Source organism: Pristiophorus japonicus, unplaced genomic scaffold (genome assembly GCF_044704955.1).
Source record: "Pristiophorus japonicus isolate sPriJap1 unplaced genomic scaffold, sPriJap1.hap1 HAP1_SCAFFOLD_438, whole genome shotgun sequence".
In the NCBI taxonomy this organism is placed as follows: Eukaryota; Metazoa; Chordata; class Chondrichthyes; family Pristiophoridae; genus Pristiophorus; species Pristiophorus japonicus.
In genome coordinates, this window is record NW_027254290.1 from 364,852 (window position 1) to 388,912 (window position 24,061).

The window sequence follows — 24,061 nt, forward strand, 5'->3', positions numbered from 1 at the left end:
AACGAATGCATCTGCTATAACTTCCACCATCTCCTTTAATTCCCTGGGATGCATTTCATCAGGACCAGGGGACTTGTCTACCTTGAGTCCCATTAGCCTGCCCAGCACTACCCCCCTAGTGATAGTGATTGTCTCAAGGTCCTCCCTTCCCACATTCCTGTGACCAGCAATTTCAGGCATGGTTTCTGTGTCTTCCATTGTGAAGACCGAAGCAAAATAATTATTTAAGGTCTCAGCCATTTCCACATTTCCCATTATTAAATCTCCCTTCTCATCTTCTAAGGGACCAACATTTACTTTAGTCACTCTTTTCCATTTTATATATCTGTAAATGCTTTTACTATCCGTTTTTATGTTTTGCGCAAGTTTACCTTTGTAATCTATCTTTCCTTTCTTTATTGCTTTCTTAGTCATCCTTTGCTGTCGTTTAAAATGTTCCCAATCTTCTATTTTCCCATTAACCGTGGCCACCTTATACGCATTGGTTTTTAATCAAACAGAAAAACCTTCCGACCCCCTCAGATGATCAATACCATTCCAGTAGATCACATTGTCTATGCATACGTTAACTGTTAATCTATTTATATTTGATATGAGACGACCTCTGGCCCAGCCAAGACCAGTCCAACTCTCAGTTGAAAATGAGCAGAGAGTCAGCACACCGCACAAACTGGTAGTGCAAACAAAATGAGCACTACTGTCTGGCCAGCCTATTCCTACTGTTGTGTAATTTAAATGGTTGTCCCCTGGTTCTCCCCAATCTCTCAAACACAAATAAGCTATCTCATCGACAACCTAACATGGCGTTCATTATGTTATATACCTCTCAGGTCGCCTCGAAGAGTGTGAGCCCTGTAGAGTAAGGCAAGGTACTACGGGTTGCAATCAAGATTTATCTTAAGCAGGTTTCATGGTACAGAGAGATAAAGGACTATAAGCTTGGACCATGAGTCAGTTCTTCACACTTGTGTTGACTGATTCCTGAATTCATATTCTGGGTCGGGGTGGATGGAAGATGGTTGAATCATTTAAGGAGCAGTTAGAGACAGTGATGGGATTGTGGAATCGCAATGGATTGATCTGCTCGATGTTCTAAAAGTCCTGCCTCATCCGTACTTACCTGAGCGAACTCGGCCTTCGCTAGAGTATGGAGCACACAAGGAAGAGTTGGAACATTAACTAGAGGATCGCTAGCCAATGGAACTAAGTAGTTAGCAAGGGGCTTCATTATCACTAGGTAATGAATAAGACAGCGCCTCTAAGGATTAGCCATATTTATGTTATAGTTTGATCGGAAGTAGTTGTTGTTTTAGACATAAGAACATAAGAATTAAGAGCAGGAGTAGGCCATTTGGCCCCTCGAGCCTGCTCCACCACTCAAGTAGACCGCGGCTAATATTCTACCTCAACTCAACTGCACTATCCCCATATCCCTTGATTTCATTAATATCAAAAATCCTATCTATCTCTGTTTTGAACATAGTCGAAGATTTAGCCTCCACAGCCCTCTGGGGTGGAGAATGCCAAAGATTTACCACCCTTTGAGTGAAGAAGTTTCTCCCCATCTCAGTCCTAAATGGTCGACTGCTTATTCTGAGACCCGTGGTTCTAGACTCCAGAGTCAGAGGATACATCCTCCCTGCATCTACCCTGTTAAGCTCTGTAAGAATGTTTTATATTTCAGAGGACTGAGCTACATTAATAGAATAAAAAGGTGTACATGGAAGGGTTGTTCATGAATTATAGTTTAGCTATTTGATTAGACACTGAGAGATTAAACATATCTTCAAATGTAATTAGTTACTGAGTTAGGTATGGCCATGGCAGAGTAATAAATGTTTGATTAAAACTAACATTAAACAGAACATTGAGACCTTAACAACAGATTCCGTTTTAATTACTTCAATTAAACAGAGCACCAAGGGTGTTGACCCCAACTCAATGCTGGTTTGGGGTGGGCAGCGATTTAAAGGTCCTGTTGGACCAGGGCCCAAAGTGATTGAACTGATGATGTGAGCAGGTTCGCACATATGGTCTGTCACTCACACATAGACTTAACATTCCTCCTGCGTTACATAACGTGTCAGCATTATGGTCTTGTCAGCTATGAGCCTGCTTGTCCCAGGTCAGGTTGAAGGAGTCTGCGGAGCTCCCAGCACAGACAATGTCAGGAAGCCTGAGGCTGCGATCCTCTTCGAATCCCTTTGAGAGTGTGAGCCTCTCCATTAATGAGAAGATCCTCAGGGAATGTCACTTGCTGTACACGGACACAAAGCACGGTAAGACATTGACGGCAAGCATTTTAGGGACAGCATTGAGATATATTTTCAACTCATATTTACTGCACACGGTCCCCGCGTATATGAAAGTTAGCAACTGACAGCTTTATTTCGGTGTTGCTGAGTCACTCGCTCTCGGGTTTCACTCAGCCTGAGTTGGCACCAATTCAACTGCTGAAGTTGCGTTCAGCAGGACCTTGACAGAAGTCGCTCTCACAGCTGTCTCTGGGGAAAAAAATTATTTCAAAAATTGTACATATATCTATAATGCTTCATATATATTTATATGAAGCATTATAGATATATGTATGTTATACATATATTTGAAACGCAAGCTCTATGGTTTACTCCAGTTTTAAGAATTCACGTTACTTAAATTACATTGGATCCATCTGGTCTGGGCGCAGCAGAGCAGCAGAAAGAAGAAGGAGCGGAGTGAGATTTACAGAGTAAGGACATATTCGTACGATTTACAGAGTGAGGAAATTTGAATGATTTTAACAGTGAAGGAATTGGAATGTGATTTGCAGAGTGAGGGAATGGGAGTGAGGTGTACAAATTGAGGGAATGGGAATAGGTTTACAGATTGAGGGAATGGGAGTGAGGCTAAATGAGTGAGGAAATGAGAGTGAGATTTACAGATTGAGGGAATGGGAGTGAGGTTTACAGATTGAGGGAATGGGAGTGAAGTTTAAAGAGTGAGGGAATGGGAGTGAGATTTATAGAGTGAGGGAATTGGAATGAAATTTACAGATTAAAGGAATGGGAGTGAGGTTTACAGATTGAGGGAATGGGAGTGAGGTTTAATGAGTGAGGAAATGAGAGTGAGATTTACAGAGTAAGGGGATAAGAGTGATGTTTAGAGATTGAGGGAATGGGAAAGAGGTTTACAGATCGAGGGAATGGAAGTGAGGTTTAATGAGTGAGGGAACGGGAGTGAGATTTATGGAGTGAGGGATTGGGGAAAATATTTCCTGATTGAGGGAATGGAGGTGAGAATTTCTGAACGAAGGGCTGATATTTTCAGAATAGGGGAATGGGACTGAGATTTATACAGTGACGGGATGGGTGTACTATTTGAAGATGGCGGGAATTGGAGTGCGATTTAGAGTGTGAGAGAATGTGAATGAGAGTGAGACTCGCAGAGTGAGAGAATATCAATGCCAGTGATAGAATGAGGGAATGGGAATGAGATTTCCAGACTGCGGCAATGGGATTGCGATTTGCAGAGTGAGGGAATGGGGGTGATAGTTATAGAGTGAGGAAATGGGAGTGAGATTTTTTTGAGTGGTGGAATGCGAATGATATTTGAAGAATGCGAGAATGGGAGTGATCTTTACTGAGTGAGTGAATGGGATTGAGATTTACTGAGTGGGGGAATGAGAATTAAATTTACGGAAGTGGGGGCCTGAATGTTATCCTTTGTGCAAGAAGTGATTGAGAGGCAAACCAGATAACTATGGACCAGTCCATCTATCGTTTCGTTGGCTGACTTCAACCAGTTTATTTCAAAATTGACTTCATTCGAAAGGAAAATCGGACGGACTGCAAAGTGGGCTGGTGATTCACTGTCGCATATTTTGTGCTACTGCCCAGGGTGAATTGATTCCCCACCCACTTTACCTCTCCCTATCTGGGAGTAATTGTAATTTGATGCGATGCTGTACCATGGTGATATAAAACTAGATGCGCATTATACACCATGTCAGATTCTCCTTTTATGGAAGTCAGTGAAAGGGAAATTAGGCCAGGGATAATAATGGGCGTCCAATTTACAGCGTCCGTTTTACTCCATCGCCCAAAGTTAAAGTTGATCCCTCTTTGATTTTTCTCACAATCAAGGTCTCATGTATGTTAAGCAGGCTAATTTAATATCGCTACCTTCCCCGTCCCACTATCATTATCTGGGGGTACTTTAGCTTCTGTAAAATGGGGAACATCGAATTGGCCTTCCATTGAGTTCAATGAGACAGAAAATCGGGCGTGGTATAAAATGGAAGACTTATTGGATATGTCCCCTTTTACACCATCGCCCTGGGTTAAAATTCCGCCTCTCTGTCACTTTAACGTAGACCCAACCCACAATGTTACTGTTTGGAATGAGATCACGAGTGACCTTTCTGCTGTTGACAGGACTGGTAGCCATTGCCAACCAGCTGGGACTCTGCCTCTTGGCTCCAAGGAAGAAGATCACGGTGATGCTGATGGGAAACCATTCGGCTGGCAAGAGCTCCTTTATCAACTGGTGAGCTTGCCATTTTCTGTTTTACACTCGGGACGTTGGCGACACTAGCAATGATGCATTTATTCCCAGACTAGTTGTCTTGAAGGGTAGGTGTGAGACTGGAGTTATGTGTAGACCAAAACAGATAGGAGTTAATCAAAGACAACCAGCACGGATTTCTGAAATATAAGTCACGGAAACATAGACATAGAAACATAGAAAATAGGTGCAGGAGCAGGCCATTCAGCCCTTCTAGCCTGCACCGCCATTCAATGAGTTCATGGCTGAACATGAAACTTCAGTACCCCCTTCCTGCTTTCTCGCCATACCCCTTGATCCCCGAGTAGTAAGGACTTCATCTAACTCCCTTTTGAATATATTTAGTGAATTGGCCTCAACTACTTTCTGTGGTAGAGAATTCCACAAGTTCACCACTCTCTGGGTGAAGAAGTTTCTCCTCATCTCGGTCCTAAATGGCTTACCCCTTATCCTTAGACTGTGACCCCTGGTTCTGGACTTCCCCAACATTGGGAACATTCTTCCTGCATCTAACCTGTCTAAACCCGTCAGAATTTTAAACGTTTCTATGAGGTCCCCTCTCATTCTTCTGAACTCCAGTGAATACAAGCCCAGTTGATCCAGTCTTTCTTGATAGGTCAGTCCCACCATCCCGGGAATCAGTCTGGTGAATCTTCGCTGCACTCCCTCAATAGCAAGAATGTCCTTCCTCAAGTTAGGAGATCAAAACTGTACACAATACTCCAGGTGTGGCCTCACCAAGGCCCTGTACAACTGTAGCAACACCTCCCTGCCCCTGTACTCAAATCCCCTCGCTATGAAGGCCAACATGCCATTTGCTTTCTTAACCGCCTGCTGTACCTGCATGCCAACCTTCAATGACTGATGTACCATGACACCCAGGTCTCGTTGCACCTTCCCTTTTCCTAATCTGTCACCATTCAGATAATAGTCTGTCTCTCTGTTTTTACCACCAAAGTGGATAACCTCACATTTATCCACATTATACTTCATCTGCCATGCATTTGCCCACTCACCTAACCTATCCAAGTCACTCTGCAGCCTCATAGCATCCTCCTCGCAGCTCACACTGCCACCCAACTTAGTGTCATCCGCAAATTTGGAGATACTACATTTAATCCCATCATCTAAATCATTAATGTACAATGTAAACAGCTGGGGCCCCAGCACAGAACCTTGCGGTACCCCACTAGTCACTGCCTGCCATTCTGAAAAGTACCCATTTACTCCTACTCTTTGCTTCCTGTCTGACAACCAGTTCTCAATCCACGTCAGCACACTACCCCCAATTCTCTGTGCTTTAACTTTGCACATTAATCTCTTGTGTGGGACCTTGTCGAAAGCCTTCTGAAAGTCCAAATATACCACATCAACTGATTCTCCTTTGTCATGTTTGACAAAGGTAGTAGAATTTTTTGAAACAGCGACCAATTGGAATAATAAAAGCACTGATCAATTTGAATAATAGATGTAAATAAAAATATATATGAATTTTACCAAAATATTTGACAAATCGTCTCAAAAGAAGCTTGTTATGGAAAAAAAAATCAGGAATATCGTATGAAAAACTATGGCATGACAGGTATAACATTCGTTGACAGAGAGGAAACAAGAATTGGGAATTTAACCACTCTCTCCCAGCAAGAACAGTGCAGAGGAGAGTTTAAAATGTAAAAATCTGGTACCCAGTTCCAATCCGCTGCTTGCTGAATACTACACTGGATTGTCTAGCTCCCGTGACATAAAGGCCAACATTCCAATAATGCTTTGATTGTGTACCTGTCTGCTACATTTAATGATGTGTGTGCATGGACACTGAAATATTTCTACAGTTCCCAGTTTCTCATGATATGGAAAATATTCGAAATGATCTTTTTTGGATCCTGCATGGATGTCCTCAAACTTCTCTGTTTGAGATCCATTTGCCACTGCTTTTCCAATCACTTAAACTGTTTTCCATACATTGGAAATTCCTGCTGAAATCTGCAATAATCACTGTGACTCCCAACTAAGTACAAATTTAGAATATGCAAATTTCTATTTTTTTATCAAATAATTGAAAACTATAGCGAGAAGCTGAGGAACCAGAATAAATGACAGCCCGTTTCACATCGCACCAATCAGACAATTTATAATTGATCCCTACTCTCTGTCTCCTAGTCTCCAATCAATTTCCAACCCATATCACCACGTTTTCTCCAGTTCCACACACTTTCATTTTTGCTATTATTTCTTGTACATAACCTTATCAAATGCCTTTTAGAAATACATATAAACAACATCCATAGGCACTCTTTTCTCTACCAGGCTGGCGACCATCTGAAAAAAATCAACTAGATTACTATTCCCTCCATATTTTTTATATCCCAGAAAGTCTAATTCTATTTTCCTGACGGGTAGCCACAGGAATTAATAGTCCTGCTTTTCACGGGACTAACTAATTTCATTTGGTAATGTTGGGGAGGGTTTAAACTAAAAAGGCAGGGGGATGGGAATCTATGCAGGGAGGCAGAGGGAAGTAAAAAGGGGGCAGAAGCAAAATGTAGGAAGGATGAAAGCAAGAGTGGAGGGCAGAGAAATCAAGGGCAAAAATCAAAAAGGGCCACATTACAACATCATTCTAAAAGGACAAAAAGTGTTAAAAAAGCAAGCCTGAATACTCTGACTCTCAATGCAAGGAGTATGCGTAATAAGGTGGATGAATTGACTGCGCAGCAGATAGCTTTTAACAGATATGATGTAATTGGGATTGCGGAGACATGGCTCCAAGGAAACCAAGGCTGGGAACTCAACATCCAGGTGTATTCAATATTCAGGAAGGACAGACAGGAAGGAAAAGGAGGTGGAGTAGCTTTAATGGTTAAAGAGGAGATTAATGCAATGTAAGGAAGGACATTAGTGTGGTTGATTTGGAATCTATATCGGTAGAACTGCGAAACACCAAAGAGCAGAAAACATGAGTGGGATTTGTGTACAGACCACCAAACCATAGCAGGGGGGTTGGGGATGGCATCAAACAGGAAATTAGGGATGCGTGTAATAAGGGTACAGCAGTTATCATGGGTGACTTTAATCTGCACATTGATTGGGTGAACCAAACTGGTAGCAATACTATGGAGGAGGATTCCCTGGAGTGTGTAAGGGATGGTTTTCTAGACCAATATGTCGAGCAACCAACTAGAGAACAGGCCATCCTAGACTGGGTCTTGTGTAACGAGAGGGGATTAATTAGCAATCTGGTCGTGCTTACTCTTGGCCCTTGGGGAAGACTGACGATAATATTCTTAATTAAGATGGAGAGTAACACAGATAATTCAAAGACTAGGATCCTGAATTTAAAGAAAGGAAACTTCGATGGTATGAGACGTGAATTGGCTAGGATAGACTGGCGAATGATACTTAAAGGGTTGACGGTGGATAGGCAATGGCAGAGATTTAAATATCACATGGATGAACTACAACAATTGTACATCCTGTGTGGGAAAGGAATAAAAAAGGGAACGTGGCTCAACCGTGGCTAACAAGGGAAATTAGGGAAAGTGTTAAATCCAAGAATGAGGCATATACATTGGCCAGGAAAAGCAGCAAACCTGAGGAGTGCGAAAAATTTGCAATTCAGCGAGGAAGACTAAGAGTTTAATTAGGAGGGGGGAAAGAGAGTATGAGAGTAAGCTTGCAGCGAACATAAAAACTGACAGCAAAAGCTTCTACAGATATGCGAAGAGAAAAAGATTAGTGAACAGTAATGTAGGTCCCTTGCAGGCAGAATCAGGGGAATTCATAATGGGGAACAAGGAAATGGCAGACCAATTGAACAAATACTTTGGTTCTGTCTTCACTAAGGATGACACGAATAACCTCCCGAAAATACTACGGGGACGGAGGGTCTAGCGAGAAGGGGGAACTGAGGGAAATCCTTATTAGTCAGGAAATGGTGTTAGGGAAATTAAAGGAACTGATGGCCGATAAATCCCCAGAGCCTGATAGTCTGAATCCTAGAGTATTTAAGGAAGTGGCCCTAGAAATAGTGAATGCATCGGTAGTCATTTTCCAACATTCTTTAGACTCTGGTTCAGTTCCTATGGATTGGATGGTTTTCTCCATCCCACTATTTAAAAAAGATGGGACGGAGAAAAAAAGGAATTATAGACTGGTTAGCCTGACATCGGTAGTGGGGAAAATATTGGAATCAATTATTAAAGATGAAAAAGCAGAGCAGTTGGAAAGCAGTGACAGGATCGGTCCAAGTCAACATGGATTTATGCAACGGAAATCATGCTTGACAAATCTTCTAGAATTTTTTGAGGATGTAACTAGTAGAATGGACAGTGGGGAGAATCAGTGGATGTGGTGTATTTAGACTTTCAAAAGGCTTTTGACAAGGTCCCACACAAGAGATTAGTGTGCAAAATTAAAGGACATGGTATTGGGGGTAATGTATTGATGTGGATAGAGAACTGGCTGGCAAATAGGAAGCAAAGAGTGGGAATAAACGGGTCCTTTTCAGAATGGCAAGTTAATGACTATTGGGGTGCCGCAGGGTTCAGTGCTGGGACCTCAGCTATTCACAATATACATTAATGATTTAGACGAAGGAATTGAATGTAATATCTCCAAGATTGCAGTTGACACTAAGCTGGGTGGCTGTGTGAGCTGTGAGGAGGATTCTAGGAGGCTTCAGGGGGACAGGTTAGGTGAATGGACATATGCATGGCAAATGAAGTATAATATGGATAAGTGTGAGGTTATCCACTTTGGTGGCAAAAACAGGAAGACAGGTTATTATCTGAATGGTGACAGATTAGTAAAAGGGGAGATACATCGAGATCTGGGTGTCATGGTACATCAGTCATTGAAGGTCGGCGTGCAGGTACAGCAGGCAGTAAAGAAGGCAAACGACATGCTGGCCTTCATAGCGAGGGGATTTGAGTATAGGAGCAGGGAGATCTTACTGCAATGATACAGGGTCTTGGTGAGACTACACCTTGAGTATTGTGTGCAGTTTTGGTCTGCTACTATGAGGAAGGACATTCTTGTTATTGACAGAGTGCAGCTAAGGTTCATCAGACTGATTCCCGTGATGGCCGAACTGACATATAAAGAAAGACTGGATCGACTGGGCCTATATTCACTGTAATTTAGAAGAATGGGAGGGGATCTCATAGAAACATATAAAATTCTGACGGGATTGGACAGGTTAGATGCAGGAAGAATGTTCCCGATGTTGGGAAAGTCCAGAACCAGGGGTCACGGTCTAAGGATAAGGGGTAAGCCATTTAGGACCGAGATGAGAAGAAACTTCTTCACTCAGAGAATTGTGAACCTGTGGAATTCTCTACCACAGAAGTTGTTGACGCCAGTTCATTAGCTATATTCAAAAGGGAGTTAGATGTGACCCTTACGGCTAAAGAGATCAAGTGGTATGGAGAGAAAGCAGGAATGGGGTACTGAAGTTGCATGATCAGCCATGATCACATTGAATGGTGGTGCAGGCTCGAAGGGCCGTATTGCCTACTCCTGCACCTACTTTCTATGTTTCTCTGTTTCTATCTCTAACATTCGCATGAATAGAGGTTTATAACATAGTGTCATTTTGTCATATTCTTACCAAGCTCTGCATAAAGATGATATTCAATATAGCCAGTTTATTATTTTTGTAATTGGCTTCACGTTGATTCCGCTCATTACCATTTCACTGACTATTGAAAACAATGTCTCACCATTTTTCTTACCACTGCAATTTGTAGTCTTCAAGACCTCTATCAGGTCATCCCTCAGTCTTCTCAGCTCCAGTGGGAACTGCATTGCCCTATCAAGTATACCTTGAAAACGGTAACACCTCATCCCTGAAACATTATAGCAGATCTAAGATGAACCGTGTCCATTTATTTTTCATTCTTCCTTCAAAAATCTGAACTCAAAAATCCAACTGCAGCATAATTCACGTATTTAAGCAATTTCACATTACCACCTCGATTTTTTACTCTATCGCCAGAAATTTATTGCAGCCGAGTGGTAAAAGCCAAAGGACATTTCTGGATGTATCCATCAAGACACAAAGCAATAATTCTATCTAATTGTTCATGCATAACCTTTTGCACTGTCACCTCTAATGACCTCTGCATCTACACATCAGAAAATGTCTGCTTCTCTGTTCCATTTAATATGTTTATTTAAGATATGTATCCTTCCCCCGAATTTATTTCCAAAGTTTAAAGTGTTTCTACGTTGAATGATATCTGTGGTCAATAAGAGCAGTCCAAGCACACAGTTCTGTGGAACTGCAGTCATCATGCATTTCGATTTTGGTTTCCCATACTACATCTTTGCACCGGGTCACAGTTCCCTTAAGTGGCATTTTCCTGTCTATATATCTCTTAGGTGGTACATTATCAAAGGGCATCTTCCACCCTCCTTAAATATGTGCTCATCCAAAACTCCGCTGCCAATATCTTGACGACAACCAAGTCCCGTTCACCCAGCACGCATGTGCTCACTGACTACATTGGCTCCTGGTCCAGCAATGCCTCAGTTTTAAAATTCTCATTTTTGTTTTCAAATAACTACGTGCCCCCCCCCCCCGCCCCCCAACTATATAACCTCCTCCATCTCTCCAAACCTTCGCCAACTTTGTGTGCCTCCAATATTGCCATCCTACTCCAACATTGGTGGTCGTTCCTTTAGCTACCTTGGCACGAAGCTCAGGAATTCCCTCTCTAAGCCTCGCCACCTCGCTACTTCTCTTTCCTCATTTAAGATGCTCCTTAACACCTACCTCTTTGACCAAGCTTTTGGTCATCTGTCCTGGTATCTCCATCTGTGGCTTGATGTCAAACTTTGATTGATAATGCTCTTGTGAGGTACCTTGGGACGTTTTGTTACGTTGAAGGAACTATGTGAATGCAACTTGTTATTTTTACTTAAAGTCTTCTTTGAGCGGAATATCTGAAATAATTTTGACATATTTTGGCACAGGTATAGACGAAGTCAGATACGAATATAAGAAATAGGAGCAGGAGTAGGCCATTTGGCCCCTCGAGCATGCTCCGCCATTCAATAAGATCATGGCTGATCCGATCATGGACGCAGCTCCACTTCCCTTCCCGCTCCCCACAACCCTTTACTCCCTTATCGCTTAAAAATCTGTCTATCTCCACCTTAAATATATTCAATGACCCAGCCTCCACATCTCTCTGGGGCAGAGCATCCCATAGATTTACAACCCTCTGAGAGAAAAACTATCTCCTCATCTCAGTTTTAAATGGGCGGTCCCTTATTCTATGTCCCCTAGTTCTAGTTTCGCCTATGAGTGGAAATATCCTCTCTGCATCCACCTTGGTGAGCCCCGTCATTATCTTGTAAGTTTTACTAAGATCACCGCTCAGTCTTCTGAACTCCAATGTGTATAGGCCCAACCTACACAACCTATCCTCATGAGTGAACCCCCTCATCTCCGGAATCAACCTAGTTAACCTTCTCTGAAGAGCCTCCAATGCAGGTATATTTTTCCTTAAATATGGAGAACGAAATTGTATGCCGTACTCCAGATGTGGTCTCACCAATATCCTATACAATTGTAGCAGTATTTCTCTGCTTTTATACTCTATCCACCTTGCAATAAAGATCAGCAGTCCATTTGCCTTCCTGACATTCCATTTGCCTTCCTGGTGAAGCGTGTTTATAGGCTACTGGTCTTCTGTACTACATACGGATTAGGGCATGGTTCCTCTGAGGAGTACAGCCAGAACCAAGTCCATGGCACCACAGGTGGCTCAGCTGTAAAAAGGGGTGTAGGAAGATCGGGAACGCAAAAGTGATAGGAGATTCTATAATTACGGGAACAGACAAGCTTTTCATCAGCCGCATAAGTAATTCCACGATGGTGTATTGGCTCTCTGCTACCAATGTCAAGGAGTCCCAGAACGGCTGCAGAGCATTCTGAGGGGGAGGGGGAGCAGACAGAAGTCGTACTCTATATTAGTATCAACGAAATAGGTTGAAAGAGGGATGAGGTCCTGCGGGCAGATTTGAGGGTGCGAGGAACGAGATGAAAAAAGCAGCACCTCAAAGATAGTAATCTCCGAATTACTTCTGGTGCCACAAGCTAGTACCTGGAGAGCAGCTGAATGCGTGGCTGGAGAGATGGTGCAGGAGAGAGGACGTTAATTCCCTGGCCGTTAGGACCGGTTCTGGTGGAGGTGGGACCTGTACAGGCCCAACAGGTTGCACTTCAACAGAACTGGGACCAATATCCTCGCTTGGAAGGTGGGGGGGGGGGGGGGGTTGCTAATACTGTTGAGTAAGGTTGCAACTAATTTGGCAAGGGCAGGGGACCAGAATGTAGCATTAGAAAGGAGAAACGAGGTGCACAAAGGATTGGGAGGGTCAGATAGCACTAGGCTAAGAAATAGTAAGGTATTAGGTGGGGGTCAGACTAAGAGAGAATAAAAGAAGGTCTAAGGCAGGTTTACAATGCATGTGTGTAAACGCACAAAGTGTGGTAAATAAGGTTGGTGAGCTGCAGGTACAAATATGAGGTGATGGTGTTTTAACATAAGAATTTGGAGCAGGAGTAGGCCATTTGGCCCCTTGAGCCTGCTCCATCATTTAATAAGATCATGGCTGATCTGGTCTTGGGCTGAACTCTACTTCCCTGCTTTCTCACCATAATCCTTCACTCTCTTTGCAATCACAAATCTGTCTATCTCCAACATAAATATGGTCAATAACCGTTCCTCCGCAGCTCTCTGGGGCAGAGAATTCCACAGATTATCAACCCTCTGAGAGAACAAATTCCTTCTCATCTCAGTTTTAAATTAGCGACCCATTATTCTTAAACTATGCTCCCTAGTTCTGGATTGCCCCACGAGTGGAAACGTCCTCTCCGCATCGACCTTGTCAAGCCCCCTCAGTATCTAATGCTTCAATAAGATCACCTCTCATTCTTCTAATCTCCATTGAGTATAGACCCAACCTACTCATCTGTACTTCATAAGTCGACCTCCTTCTCTCTGGAATCAACCTAGTGCACCTTCTCTGAGCTGCCTCCAATGCAAGTATATCCTTCCATACATTCCTTATGATTCCTTCAAGTATTTTAGTTATTACTGATGCTAAACTGAGGGGCCTATAGCTACCCGGCTCTGCCTTGTCACCTTTATTTTTTTTAAATGCAACTTCATTAGCCTCCTTCCAATCTGGTGGAACCATTCCAGAATGCAGGAAGCTATTAAAAATACAATTCAAGGATTCGCATAGCACTTGTTCCATTTCCCGGAGGACCCTCAGGCGGATAGAATCCTGCATGGCTGCTATTTTCAAGCTCTTAATAATTTCTAAAACAATATGTTCTTCAATATAATGTTACTAACAAAACCAGTATTTTTCAATTCTAATATCCAAGCACCATCTTGAAGGATGAAAACTGAAGCAAAGTACTCATTTAATATTTCCACCACTGCTCATGAGCCCTTTTTAATCTGTCCTTGAACATCTTTCAGTGGCCCAATACACTCTTTGTTAGTCTCTGACTCTTCACATAACTAGAAAAGCTCTTCCCATTACTGCCACAGTTGTCTGCAATCCATTTTCCATTCGACATTTTGCTGATCTAATAGCAGCATTCGGGTTTTTTTAGTTGTTCCTCGTATTCAACCCATTTATTTCAGTATTAAATGTTTTTAATTTAAAGAATCATAGAAAGATAAAAACATAGAAAATAGGTGCAGGAGTAGGCCATTCGGCCCTTCGAGCCTGCACCACCATTCAATATGATTATGGCTGATCATGCAACTTCAGTACCCCATTCCTGCTTTCTTCCCATACCCCTTGATCCCTTTAGCCGTAAGGGTCACATCTAACTCCCTTTTGAATATATCTAACGAACTGGCCTCAACAACTTTCTGTGGTAAAGAATTCCACAGGTTCACAATTCTCCAAGTGAAGTAGTTTCTCCTCATCTCGGCCCTAAATGGCTTACCCCTTATCCTTAGACCGTGACCCCTGGTTCTGGACTTCCCCAACATCGGGGACATTCTTCCTGCATCTAACATGTCCAATCCCGTCAGAATTTTATATGTTTCTATGAAAGCCCCTCTCATGCTTCTAAATTCCAGTGAATATATCCTTGTCAATCTAGTCTTTCTTCATATGTCAGTCCTGCCATCCCAGGAATCAGTGTGGTGAACCTTCACTGCACTCCCTCAATAGGAAGAATGGCCTTGCTCAGATTAGAAGACCAAAACAGTACACAATATTCAAGGTGTGGCCTCACCAAGGCCCTGTACAACTGCAGTAAGACCTCCCTTATGCTCAAATCCTCTCGCTATGAAGGCCAACATGCCATTTGCCTTCTTCACCACCTGCTGTACCTGAATGCCAACTTTTAATGACTGATGTACCATGACACCCAGGTCTCGTTGCAGCTCCACTTTTCCTAATCTGTCACCATTCAGATAATAACCTGCCTTGCAGTTTTATCTACCAAAGTGGATAAAACCTCACATTTATCTACATTAAACTGCATCTGCCATGCTTTTGCCCATTCACCTAACCTGGCCAAGTCACCCTGCAGCCACTTAGCATCCTCCTCACAGCTCATAATGCCACCCAGCTTAATGTCATCTGCAAAATTTGGAGATATTACATGCAATTCCTTCATCTAAATCATGAATGTATATTATAAATAGCTGGGGTCCCAGCACTGAACCTTGTGGTACCCCACATCACTGCCTGCCATTCTGAAAAGGACCCGTTTAATCCTACTCTTTGCTTCCTGTCTGCCAACCAGTTCTCTATCCACATCAGTACATTACCCCCAATATCATATGCTTTAATTTTGCACTCTAATCTCTTGTGTGGGACCGTGTCAAAAGCCTTTTGAAAGTCCAAATACACCACACCCACTGGTTCTTCCTTGTCTACTCTACCAGTTACATCCTCAAAAAATTCTAGAAGATTTGTCAAGCATGATTTCCCTTTCATAAATCCATGCTGACTTGGATCGATCCTGTCACTGCTTTCCAAATGCGCTGCCATTACATCTTTAATAATTGATTCCAATATTTTCCTCACTACTGATGTCAGGCTAACCGGTCTATAATTTCCTGTTTTCTCCATTCCACCTTTTTTTTAAAAGTGGTGTTACATTAGCTACTCTCCAATCGATAGAAACGGATCCAGAATCTATAGAATGTTGGAAAATTACCACCAATGCATCCACTATTTCTAGGGTCACTTCCTTAAATACTCTGGGATGCAGAATATCAAGTCCTGGGGATTTATTGGCCTTCAATCCCATCAAATTCCCTAACACAATTTCCTGACTAATAAGGATTTCCTTCAGTTCCTCCTTATCGCTAGACCCTCGGTCCCCTAGTATTTCTGGAATGCTATTTGTGTCTTCCTTAGTGAAGTATTTATTCAATTGTTTTGCCATTTATTTGTTCCCCATTATAAATCATTTCTGTTTACATCTTATTTGTCTTTGTACATAGACAGTCAGCCACCTTGGCTTTTTCTTACCACATTTGCTTATTTTGCTTTTGGTACTTATTTTTTTCCATATTTTTAATCATGTTCTTAAAAACAAATCTCCATTTATATAAAACATCAGTCTCATCACCAACATGGAAGTTTAGCCAATTTACCCATTCCAAATCATCTGCCATTATGGTGCGAGTTGTAGGAACTTTAGTGCCACTAGACAATTGGAACCGTTAAATGTTCTGGTCGCTGTTGCCCAGGTGTCCCCCCACAAGGAGGACTGATACGATGTCAGGCTCACTACTAAACATCAGATCCAATATATGATTATCCCTAGTTACTTCATTAACATGTTGAGTCAGGAAACAGTCTTGTATATTTCGATAATTTTTTTCTGTTGCACTTCCGACCACAACAGCAGGTAAACCATCGTCCCACTGAATGCCAGGAAAATTAAAATTACCCACCAAAGAAATATGGCATTTTATATTAAAAGTTTGATCAATGCTTTTCCGGCCCAATGTGGAAGAAGACATTTCTGGATCTAGTTCTGGGGAATAAGGTAGGTCAAGTGGAGTACATATCATAGGGGAAAATTAACGAACCGTGATCATGAGGTTCAGTTAGCTATGGAACAGGACAAGGAACAATTTAGAATACAATAATTAATTGGAGCAGAGCCGATTTCAGTGGGTTGAGAACGGATCCGTCCCGGGTAAATTGCAATCAAAGATGGGCAGACAAAACTGTAATCGAACAATGGGATGCATTGAATGAATAGATGGTTCAGGTACAGTCGAGCTACATACCCCAGAGGGAGAAAGATGGGGCAAGCAAAGTCAGAGCTCCCTGAAAAACGAAGCAGAGTGAGAGTAAGATGAAGCAGAAAAAGGGGGCGTGTGATAGATTTCATGTTGAGAATACAAGTGGAAACCAAGCGGAACATAAAAAGTTCAGAGAGGAAGTAAATAAGGAAATAAAAGGGGCAAAGAGAGAGTATGAGATAGATTGACAGCTGACATAAAAGGGAACAAAAAGTCTTCTATAGGTATATAAATAATAAACGGATAGTAAGAGGAGGGTTGGGGCCAATTTGGGACCAAAAATTAAACCTACGACAGAGGGAACGGCTAAGGTCCTAAATGACTACCTTGCATCGGTCTTTACCAAGGACAAAGTTACTGCGAAAGTCAGAGTGAAATGTGTGATAGTTGAGATACTGGAAGCGATAACAAATGATAACGAGGATGTACAAGAAAGGCTGGCTGTACTTAAAGTGGATAAGCCACCAGTACCGGACGGAATGCATCTTAGGATGCTGAGGGGGTAAGGGTGGAAATAGCGGAGGTATTGGCGATAATCTTCCAATCCTCCTTAGAGACCAGAGGACTGGAGAATTGCAAATTTTACGATCTTATTCAAAAAAGTGTGTAAGGGTAAACCCAGCAACTACAGACCAGTCAGTTTAACCACGGTAGTGGAGAAGCTTTGAGAAACGATAATGCAGGACAAAACAAACAGTCACTTGGACAAGTGTGGATTAATTAAAGAAAGCCAGCATTGATTTGTCAAAGGCAAATTGTGTTGAACTAATGTGATTAATTTTTTTGATAAGTTAAGAGAGAGTGTCGATGATGGCGATGGGGTTGATCTGGTGTATGTGGAATTCCAAAAGGCTTTAGATGAAGTGCCACATAATAGGCTTGCCAGCAGAGCTGAAGCCCATGGAATAAAATGAATAGTGTCTGCATGGATGCGAAATTGGCTGTGTGACAGGGATCAGACTGTTGTCGTCAACGGTTGTTTTTTTGGATTGGAGGAAGGTGTACAGTGGTGTTACCAATGGTTGGTACAAGCACCACTGCTTTTCAAGATATATATTAATGATTTGGACTTGGGTGTACAGGACACAATTTTGAAATTTTCAGATGCTTGGTAGTATAGTGAACTGTGAAGAGGATGGTGATAGACTTCAAGAGGACATTGACAGGTTGGTAGAATGGACGGACACATGGCAGATGAAATTTAACGCAGAAAAGTGCAAAGTGATACACTTTGGAAGGAAGAATGAGGGAAGGCAATATAAACTAAAGGATAACATTCTAAAGGGGCTGAATGAATATAGAGACCTGGGGATATATCTGCACAAATTGTTGAAGATAGCAGGGCAGGTTGAGAAAGCGGTTAAAAAAGCAGACGGGGTCCTGGGCTTCATAAGTAGAGACATAGAGAAAAAAAGCTAGGGCATTATGATGAGCATTTATAAAACACTGGTCGGGCCTCAACTGGAGCATTGTATGCAATTATGGGCACTACACTTTAGGAAGGATTGGAAGGCATTGGGGAGGGTGCAGAAAAGATGTGCAATAATAGTTCCATGGATGAGGGACTTCAGTTACCTGAATAAACTGGAGAAGGTTGAGAGGTGATTTGCTAGAGGTATTCAACTTCATGAGGGCCCTTGGCAGAGTAGATAGAGAGAAACTGTTAACATTGGTGAAAGGGTCGAGAACCAGAGGACATAGATTTAAAATTATTGGCAAAAGAACCAAAGGCGACATGTGGAAAAAAGTTTTTAAAGCAGCAAATCATTAGGATCTGGAATGCTTTGCCTGAAAACGTGGAGGAGGCAGACTTAATCATGGCTTTCAAAAGGGAACTGGATAAGTACCTGAAGGGAAAAAACGCAGGCCTACGGGGAAACGGCAGTGGAATGGGACTAGGTGTAGTGCTCTTGCACCGAATGGTCTCTTTCTGTGCTGTAATCATTCTGATTCAGTGATTCTATGAATAGCTGCAGCATGGTGCACATGTATAGTACATTTTTCATTTTAGAACAATATATTCTATCCTTATTTTTATCTAATACTTGTAATGTTAGTCTTGAAGGTAAATTGCAGTATCTACGGTAATTTGGGAAGCAGGCATGATCGGAGTGAACAGTGTTTCTCTCCAGTACTGGCAGCTCCTGTGGCAAAGCACCACAACTAGCAGGTGCGCACGGCAGAAGTAATGGGACACGTGACAGGAAAGGTTGTTCTGAAAGTATGATTAACATGACAGCAGGAAGTGGACCCTTACAGAAAGGAAGTGTGCAGAGATGATAGAAAATTACTGCATTAAACATAGAGACAAAGGAAGATTCAAGCACTGGATATGATATTGTGGGGCAATATGTATAATGCCTTCAGCTTTCCGCTGTTCACATTCCTGCTCATTTATATGAATATTTTTCGACACATTTCTCTGTTTTTACATAATTGTATGTCTCTTGACCTGTCCACTCAGATCCTGGATGTCTGCTGGCTCTCTGCCAGGAGTTTCTGGCAGCACCAAGTTGGACAAAACTTCTAATATTTGTACCTCTAATCATCACTAATCATTGTGTCTTGTAGGTATGTTGAAGAAAATATACAGAAAACCGGAGTTGCAACAGAAACACAAGGATTTACTTTCGTCACCAGTGGAAAGAAAAGGGAATCTCTCACAGTAAGTAATCCCATGAATCTGGCTCATTCTGTGTCTCTCATTAACTGTCTGAGAAGGAATGTCAATAAACACGTCATCACTGTCGGTATATCTCAATGGGACACTCAGCAAACACTAGATTAAGGATAAAGCCTCCAGCGCCTCTGTATGAGGGCTCTGACATCGCCACAGCCACCCTCCCCGAAGCCCTGAAAATCCTTTGGAAATCAATACGGTGCGTATAATTGGTTGTTGTGCCCCAGCCACCTACACTGAAGTGGATTTTACAGTATAGTTGCTTGGATAGGAACCGTGGGCAGTTTCTACCTGTCTAGCCCAAAGGGTGTGATTATTCTACTATAATCACTGGCTGCGATGAGCAAACGTAGCACAGACCAGTGATAGAGATTGTGCCGTCACTTGTATGTTTCGGTATTACACTGGAAAATACTCGCCTAGAATGAACTCCAACAAGGAACATTTTAAACAAGTTACGGGGATCGAGCATGTATTACTTCTAATCCTGGATATAGTCAATGTATTCACCGAGGCATATGAAAGTATGGGCCTTATGCTTAACAGTCATAAGACAAAGGTCCTCCACTAGCCTGTCCTCGCCGCACAACACTGCCGCCCAATCATGAAGATTCACGGCGTGGCCCTGAACTACGAGGGCCACTTACCATACCTCGGGAGCCTATTGTCAACAAAAGCAAACATTGATGCAGAGATTCAACATCGCCTTCAGTGTGCCAGTGCAGCCTTCGGCCGGTTGAGGAAAAGAGCGTTCGAAGACCAGGCCCTCAAACCTACCACCAAGCTTATGGTCGACAGGGCTGTAGTAATACCCACCCTCCTGTATGGGTCAGAGGCATGGATGATGTACAGAAGGCACATCAAGTCGTTGGAGATATATCACCAACGATGTCTCCGCAAGGTCCTGCAAATCCCCTGGGAGGACAGATGCACCAACATCAATGTCCTCGCCAAGGCTAATATCCCCAGCATTGAAGCATTAACTACACTCGATCAGCTTCTCTGGGCAGGCTATTTAGTTCGCATGCCAGGCACAAAACTCCCTAAGCAATTGCTTTTTGTGGAGCTCCTTCATGGCAAACGAGCCAAAGGTGGGCAGCAGAAACGTTACAAGGACACCCTCAAAGCCTCCCTGGTGAAGTGCGACATCAGCACTGACACCTGGGAGACCCTGGCTGAAGACGGCCCTAGGTGGAGAAAGTGCATCGGAGGGACGTTGAGCTCTCCAAATCTCAATGCTGCGAGTGTGAAGAGGTCAGGCGCAGGCAGTGGAAGGAGCATGTGGTAAATCAGTGCCATCCCCACATCCCCCACCTGTGACAGGGTCTGTGGCTCTCGTGTTGGACTGTTCAGCCACCAAAGAACTCACTTTAGGAGTAGAAGCAAGTCTTCCTCGATTCCGAAGGACAGCCTATGATGATGATGATCACCTCTAATCAGTGTTTTTAATTTCACAGGGAAATGCTACGCTCCACCTCTACCCGCAATTCCAAGCTCTGCAACTGATGGAAGGTAAAGTCACAGTTACTAACAGCATTTCAGACAATAGGAGGGGAAACGCTGACTGTCTTTGCCCCTCAATTTTGTGATGTTTCAACAATTGAACTGTGAGCCTGTCACAGGCAGGGTGTGACCCCAGATTAATCGACGGTTCCTAAATATTGAAATTAGTACTCGCAGGTTTTAGCAACGTAGCATTAGTGAGTACGTATTCTATTGGAAGTGAAGTATAGAATGCATTCTGGGAACATGATAGACATTTCGTGTGGGATGCCTCATACTTGAAATTGTAGGTTGATGGACAGGTGATTGAATTGTGCTCACCTGAGAAATATTTATGTTGGTCTTTTGCGAGTGAGGAAGATATAAGAGAGGGAGAAAGATAGAGATAGAGAGAGAGAGAGGATGACAGAGAGAGCGAGTGAGAGAGAGAGAAAGAGAGAGAGAGAAAGAAAGAGAGAAGTGATATATTATCCGCTCGTAGAACAAAGACAGTTATTGGTCGATTTGATAGCGGTTCGGCATTCTGAGGGATTGTGTGCAGCAGAGTCGAGAAAAAAAACTATTTGCATTGGTGATAATCGATAATTAGTAAGTTTACAATCATCACCAAAAGAGTGGAGAGGTTAGGAGATGTTTTATGCAGTTGGTTGTGAGGATATATACTGACCTATCACAAACAATGGCAGGCACAGGTTCACAATCGTTTTGAAAGGGAAGATAATACATATTTGACAAAGAAAAATATGTGAATGGGGAAAGGAGAGGGAAATGCCACAAAGGGAATTGCTCTTTCAGAGAACCAGCGCAGGGACAATGAGCCGAATGTCCTCCTTTTGCATTGTTTAATTCTACGATGCTATTTGCTTATTGTCCTGGTGCATCTATTTCCGCTCTACATGGGGTGATTTACCCTTTATTGCAGTAGGTTTTATGTCGGAAATAATCAAAGGCAGAAAATTCTGAGAGCACGCATCAAAGGGCTAAGTTTGAATTAAATGGTAGTTCGTGTCAGCCGGAACTCCATGGTACCATTCTCACCTCTGAGGCAGATGATAGTGAATTAAAATACTCCAACAGTCAAGCACATAGGTTGTATGACATTTCACTGCAGTACTGAGTGATTGTTAAATTGGAGATGAACAGAGGGTAGAGAGACCAAATGAGGAATAATCAGAGGAATAAAAACTAAGTGGTGAAGAAACACGGGTAATATAAACTAAACGGGAAATTAACTGGAGAATAATCAGGGTAAAAGAAACTAACTGGGAAATAACAAAGAAATAGAAACTAAATTAAAACAAACAGGAGAATAGACACTAAAATGTAATAAAATGGCGTATATAAATACATGGGCAATGCACACGGAGAATATAAACTCAGTGGGGCATATGCAGCGGGATAGAAACTAAATGTGTAATAAACGGCGGAATGGGGACTAACTGGGAAATAACAGGTAGAATTGTATCTAAATGTGCAATATGGAGGAGAATAGGAAACTAAACAAGATCGTGCTCAGACACAATTTGATATCAAGCCCGCATTAAAGATAATAGGGCAGATGACCAAAAGCTTTATGCAAGAGGTAGTTTTTAAGGAGCGACTTAAAGTAGGAGATGGAGGTAGAGAGGTGGAGTGGTTTGCAGAGGGAATTGCTTATCTTAGGGTCCAGGCAGCTGAACGTAAGGCCACTAATAGTAGGGAATTGAGATGCGTAAGTGGCTAGAATTGATGGAGCTCAGTGATATTGGAGGGTTGTCGGGCTAGAGGAGGTTACAGAGATAGGGAAGGTCGAGGCCACGAGGGATTTATTGAACACATCGATTTTAATTTTAATATCGAGGCATTGCCAGAGTGGGCGGGAGAGTCGGTTACAAACAACAGGGTTGATGGGTGAACGGGATTTGCTGCAAGTTAAGATCCGAGCAGCAGAGTTTTGCATTAGGGGGATTATTAACTACATTGGGAGTAAACAAAGGGAATACTAGCACATAGAATCAAACATAGAACAAATTAAGAGGCAGAGAAGAAGAGTTCGATTGAGTATATGAAGTTCTGTGCATAAAGGTTGATGAGCAGGGAGATAGACAACTAAGGTATCACAGCACCACTATTGAGAGAAGGCTACAATTACAACGTAATGTCTTCTTTCAGTTTATCTTATAAAATGGACACAGGAATTTATAATGTGGTAAATGTTGATGGGAACGTTTGACAAAAAACTGATTTCGTGAAAAAAGTTGCAGACAGGAATGTGAACAGACATAAGATTTTTTGTTTCACATGTATTTATATGATATATCTCAGAAATACCATGCAGGATATTATAATACAATATATTTGGGAATTACAAATGCATGGATATGAAATGTAAAGTCCAATTCCCGCAGCTGAACCTGGAATTCTGGAGCAACATCTGCTTCTGCCACTGCTTGTTCTGTGCTCCCACAGGTGTGGCAGACTACCTGGCCACCGAGATCAGCACATCCAAACAGAAGAAGTTTAACCTGGTGACCTTTATCGATACACCAGGGCTTGTGGATGGAGACATGATCTATGAGTTTGACGTTGATAAAGCGCTTACCTGGCTGGGTAAGAAATCAAACTAGATTAAATATATTAATTGAAGTTGAAGTGTGGTGAGAGGTTGAAGGAGGTTTTCCGCGCGAGTGCGTTAGAAATTTATGATAGGTGTGAGGAAGGGGAATGAATAGGTAGAATCAGAGACCCGAATGTATGGGGGAGGGTGATAAAGGGATGGGAGAGAAGTGAAAGATATGGGAGGGCTGAAGTGTATAGAGGGGGAAGTGAAGTGTATGGGTCGGGAAACGTGAATTATGGGAGGGACTGTATGGTAGGGAAGAGTAGGTGATGAGTAAGTGAGGGTTGGAAGAATATGGAATGGGAAGTGAAGGGTATGGGCAGAGGTGAAGTGTATGGAAGGCTAAGTGAAATGTATGGGAAGGGGTGAAGTTATGGTTGGGTAAATCAAATCTCTGGGAAGGTGTGAAGGGTAGGGAATGGGACGTGA

At 42.4% G+C, this 24,061-nt stretch overlaps 1 protein-coding gene across 5 annotated transcripts in view; it reads left to right on the top strand.

Moving 5' to 3' along the window:
* The first annotated feature begins 2,099 nt into the window (after window positions 1-2,099).
* LOC139251742 (uncharacterized) overlaps window positions 2,100-24,061 on the top strand; it is a 42,438-nt gene continuing 20,476 nt past the window's right edge. For 4 of the 5 annotated variants that reach the window (XM_070873288.1, XM_070873291.1, XM_070873290.1 and 1 more), the window contains exons 1-5: window positions 2,100-2,279; window positions 4,413-4,524; window positions 19,422-19,515; window positions 20,988-21,042; window positions 23,482-23,622. In XM_070873288.1, the coding sequence (XP_070729389.1) occupies window positions 2,165-2,279; window positions 4,413-4,524; window positions 19,422-19,515; window positions 20,988-21,042; window positions 23,482-23,622 (517 nt within the window). In that variant the 5' untranslated portion in view covers window positions 2,100-2,164. Of the gene's footprint in view, window positions 2,280-2,532; window positions 2,729-4,412; window positions 4,525-19,421; window positions 19,516-20,987; window positions 21,043-23,481; window positions 23,623-24,061 lie in introns of those variants that run through there. The other variant, XM_070873289.1, reaches the window with a different exon arrangement.